The sequence below is a fragment of the Penaeus chinensis genome, chromosome 13 (assembly GCF_019202785.1).
Source record: "Penaeus chinensis breed Huanghai No. 1 chromosome 13, ASM1920278v2, whole genome shotgun sequence".
NCBI classification, from domain to species: Eukaryota; Metazoa; Arthropoda; class Malacostraca; order Decapoda; family Penaeidae; genus Penaeus; species Penaeus chinensis.
This window is the reverse complement of record NC_061831.1, coordinates 2,791,077-2,796,076: the sequence shown is the minus strand read 5'-3', so window position 1 is coordinate 2,796,076 and position 5,000 is coordinate 2,791,077. Positions and strand designations below refer to the sequence as shown.

General features: G+C 33.2%; 1 protein-coding gene across 1 annotated transcript in view; it reads left to right on the top strand.

Moving 5' to 3' along the window:
- The window catches only part of LOC125031689 (uncharacterized aarF domain-containing protein kinase 5-like), an 18,789-nt gene that overhangs the window by 126 nt on the left and 13,663 nt on the right, over nt 1–5,000 (top strand). The window contains 6 exon segments of the mRNA XM_047622587.1: nt 1,484–1,745; nt 1,972–2,113; nt 2,218–2,301; nt 2,580–2,714; nt 2,910–3,068; nt 3,294–3,425. Coding sequence (XP_047478543.1) covers nt 1,495–1,745; nt 1,972–2,113; nt 2,218–2,301; nt 2,580–2,714; nt 2,910–3,068; nt 3,294–3,425 — 903 coding nt within the window. The 5' untranslated portion in view covers nt 1,484–1,494.

The following is a 5,000-nucleotide window of genomic DNA, read 5'->3' as shown; positions in this document are numbered from 1 at the left end:
TTTCGTAGGCTTGTGATTTTTACTTTTTTCTCGGGATTGTATTAATAAATCGTCAAATTGATATGAGCGTAACGTGCGGTGGTGAATTTATCATTGTACTTGTGTGTTTGATTTAGGCTAATGTGATGTATGTATGAGTAAATGAGGATCTTATTGGTAGTTTAAGGAAGGAAGAAGGTTCATATTGACAAAATACAGACATAGGCCTATATTTAGATAGTGTTAATGCAGCATTTTCTTTATAAGTACAGAAGCAGTATGTTGTTGTGTCACTATTTTCGTGCATTTCATATGTGACTTTAGAGATAGCTGTAGATATATGGTAGATGTACTTTGATGTGTTGAAGTTAAAGCCAATTCTTATTCTGTCAGAGCAGGCTAATGCCCAATGGATTCACAGCGATGTGTTTGCAACATGTATGCTTTGGATATACTGTGTTAACTCCTCCTTTTCAGCTTTCGTTTTATTCTCAGAGATTTTTCAACAATGCTACAATTTTTAATATACGGCATGTTATCATACCAAATGCTTTATATAAATGTGAAGGACATCAGAACATTTGTGACAGCAGTTGCAATATAGCATAATTTTGCTTTGAATTATGACACTTTAGTATTAGGCCTGTATTCCTGAAGAACCTTAGTAATTAATGTAAAAAGTGAAAAGAAGAATTATAGTAAATATTATATACATCATGGACATGATTTTCCTCATTATGCCCCCCCCCCAGAAAGTAGTAAAGAAATGCTGTAAAGAACTAGTTCAAGTTAGCATGGTAAACCTGGAACAAATATGCAAAATTTAAAGTGAAAGATCTATGAACTATTTTTATGATTCAAAATAGCAGACTACCTCCTAAACTACTAACCTTACTATACCTGACACTTACCTTACCAGACCTTGCCACATCATACCTTAGCTAAACCTTATACAACCAGAATCTAGATATTATAGGGATAAGTTAATACTATTCTAAGTAATGTTAATTGTATATGTAGTAGGATGTATATTTGAGTTAAAGGTAGGATGTCAGAATTACCTATACAAAAAAAGATGCTTTTAGTCTATTCACAAAGATTTGGTTAACAAATTGTGGTGGATTTCCCACTTAATGTTATTGGTATTGAGGTAGAAAATAGTATGTGATCTTGAAAATGAATTTGTTTGATGTAGTCTAATAGAAAGAGAAAAATGTATTAATGTTTAACAAAGCATTTTGGTTTTGCAGATAATAATATACTGTAATATCAGGAACTCATGACTTTTTAATGAACTGAAATATATTGCTGGAAGTACTGAAATTTGAGATGAAAACAAAATGTACAGATAGATAAAAAAAATCAATTAATAATAAAATATAAATTCCTTGAAGCAGTCAAGTTAAACCACCATTGCACATTTTGATGTTTTTCCATTTCACATTCATAAGTGCTGTATTGGATATTCTGCTTTACCAATTATTCCTCCTTTTATACCCAACAGATTTAGTCACAATGTATCGACGTGCAGCTTGCAATTTTGTGCGCCCCCTTTGGTGTACAAGTCAGAATATTGTCAGAAGATGTGCAACAGAAGCCCCCGTTGTGGTAAGGAAGAAGCGGAGAGTTTTAGCCACAATTGGGAAGGTTCTCGGTGGCGTGGCTGTAGCAGTGCCAGCAGCTGGGGGAGTGTACTATGCATACACTGATGATTTGACCAAGAGACAGATGAGGGTCACAGTCGAGGGAGTTGGAAGATTCTTCAGGTTGGTAGAGTTGAGGAATTTTTTTACTTTTTTTTTTTTTATATTACCGTAGTGATTTAGTGATATCCAATAATATATTCATTTGATATCTTTCTTGTCTGGTGGAAGTGGTTTGTAGCATTAGTTATTGTACAGCTAATTTTGTAATTGTATTAGTAGTTGTATCTTGAACAGCTTTTCTTCTAAATGAAGAACTTATGATAATTTTAGAACTTTAATGCAACAGGAGTTTGCATATTGGCCTGATGATCTCCGTGGACTACAAATGGTCGACTTATGGCCTGGACGAGGACAGTGATCTTTATTCTTCAGCATTATCGGCAGCTCACCAGCGATCAGCTGAGCGAATTCTCGATGGTTGTCTCAAGGTAAGAATAGATTCTGTCATGATGCAACATTGTACGGAATATGATACATAAGGAGAGGTTGGAAAAACAGTGGTGTTGCTGCTATTTACTTGAATATTTTACAGAATGGTGGATTGTATGTAAAGCTGGGCCAGGGGTTAGTGTCCATGAATCACATACTGCCAAAGGAATATCTGGAAACATTAAAGGTGAGTTTGTAATCTGTGGCACTTCAGAATTCCTTCATAGTGATGTGTGTGTGAAAAATTTATTTAATAATATAGGAAGGTTTAATGAGCAAATATCTTTTTATTAGTACAATTTAATAAGCTGGTATTACTTTCTAGTTTTCCAGTATTGGTATTGACTGTGTAATGGAATATATGATGTTCAGCTATAAAAGGTAACATGAGTAGTTTCTACCTTTTCTGATGAATTTAAATTTAATGAAGAACTTCTTATGTCTTTTATTATCTGTATCCTTTAGGCTCTGCAAGATAGGTGTCTCAACCGTAGATGGGATGAAATTGGCACACTCTTTCAAGAAGACTTTGGGTGTTCACATAAAGAAATATTTAGTGAGTTTGATGATGAGCCTATTGCAGCAGCCAGTTTAGCCCAGGTGAGAGATGGCCTGTCCTTGTAATTTTTTAAGCTATGCAGGTTTTGGTGTCAATATTAATTGTAATAAAAGAAATTAACTGATCTCATAATGTAAGAAGTTTGGCTGTTTTTGCTATAAAATAAAAAGTTAACACTATTTCTCAAACAAGTGTAATCTTTATATTTATAAAACTATGCAAACTTTCTTTCCTAGGTATTCCGTGCCAAGACACACAGTGGAGAAGAAGTCGCCGTCAAAGTGCAATACATTGACCTTCAGGATCGGTTCTGGGGAGACATCACCACCATCGAGCTGCTCCTGGAGATCATACAAATAATGCATCCAAAATTTGCCTTGAAATGGGTTCTCAAGGTAATAGATTTTTGTATCTTCTGTGACTTTGGGAGAGCTTTTGTCATTACAAAATATGTTGTTTCAAGTATGACATGTGAGATAACTATCCAGTGTAGAAATCATGTTGTCATGAATATTATGATACAATGATAATATAATGATAAAATATTTTCTCTCTCCAATATTTTATATTCTCTTTTAATTTTTAGATTTGCTATTATTACATTTTTTCCTTTTACCCAGGACCTGAAAGGTACCTTAGAGCAAGAGCTGGACTTCATTAATGAAGGGCACAATGGGGAGCGCTGTGCTAGAGAACTTTCAAAATTCAAGTATGTCCATGTTCCAAAAGTCCACTGGGATTGCTGTAGTAAGGTAGGCACAGACATTGTTCTTTTCATTCTTGTTGTATTGTTTATTGATGATTATATATGTTCCCTTTTTCCTGTTTTTTTTATGGGTAATGTTTCCATTGTTGTTTAGGTATAGAGCTGTTTTCTTTTTTTCTTTTCATTGTTTAAGACTACTTTATATTTTGGCTGATATCACAATTTTGTGGACAGATTTTATCTCACCATTTTATATTGTTTGTTTGTCAAGAGCAGGGACTGATTAAGACAGGTTTTTCAACATATCCTGTTTACATTGTATCTGCAAATAACCCATGTAGTATCAGGGGTTCTTAACCTCGGGTTCATGGGCCCCTAGGGGGTCCATAGATGGGTTTCAGGGGGTTTGTGAGGATCAGATAAAAATTAACATTTACGTTAATGTTTTTTAGAATATTTACTTTAAAGTTTTATAATGCCTTATGGGTGTCATATATGTATGAGATGATCAAATTTCAATACATAAAGTACATGATACACATTGCCTGCAATTTTGTGTTTATGTACATATTTCTGGGAAAGGGGACCATAGTTTCCATCTGCTTCTTAAAAGGGTCCAGGCTAGTAAAAGCTAAAGAACCACTGATTTAGATCATGTCATATTGAAAGAGCAAGATATAGTTAGACTGTTTATGGTGAGTTTGGTAAAAAGAAAATTTGATGAGAAAAAATATATTCTTTACTATATACGGTTCTTTAAAACAACTCTCCTACCATTTTGCTTTCATATATAGCCAGAATATAAGTGGAATAATATAGAAAATAAGTAGTTTACGTAAAGAGGTGCTAAAAGGACTAAGTAATCTTATTAGTTTTTGTTGACAATCCTGCATCTCAGAAGCATTTCAGAAGATGAAATCTAACTGCTAGATAAGATTAGATCTGTGACCCTTTCATGCAAAGTTTATAGATTGTTGTCAATAATGATATACCATGGTAATTATTTTTTAAAATGTATATCCTTTAAACTTTCACAAGGATGTTTACAACTAAGAATGTTGTAAGGCCAGATTCAAGATTTATTAGAAAAAGAGAAAATGTTTGAATGCATAAAGTTTCAGGAGCAAAATCAGCCTACAAATGCCGCTTCCAATGTAATGCATGAATATTGACTGATATACATCTGTTCACATCTTTGTTTTTCGGAGAAAATATATTTTTAAAATCATTCAACAAAGATTTTTAGGATGATAAGCATCCAGCAAGGCTGATATCCCTATAACATTTTTTTTTTTTTTTTTTCATGTAAAGTTTTTTTATGTAGATTTCTCTGGAAATTCCTGATACATTTCTCATAGTTTCTCTTAGTTTAATTTAATTAAATGTCTATTATTCCTGATGTTCTGATTACATTTATATTGAAAAAAAGATGTTTCTGCAGGAGGCCTATGTAATTTACGCTATTGATAAGTGAAAACATGAACACATTTGTATCACAGAATCACTTCTTAAGAACAGGTATACCAACCTAACCAAGCAAAATCTGCCTCTTATAATTTCTTTCATAACTAAAGTATAATGCCTTGATCAATCAGTTTCAGAAGTTTTGATCAAGGGATAT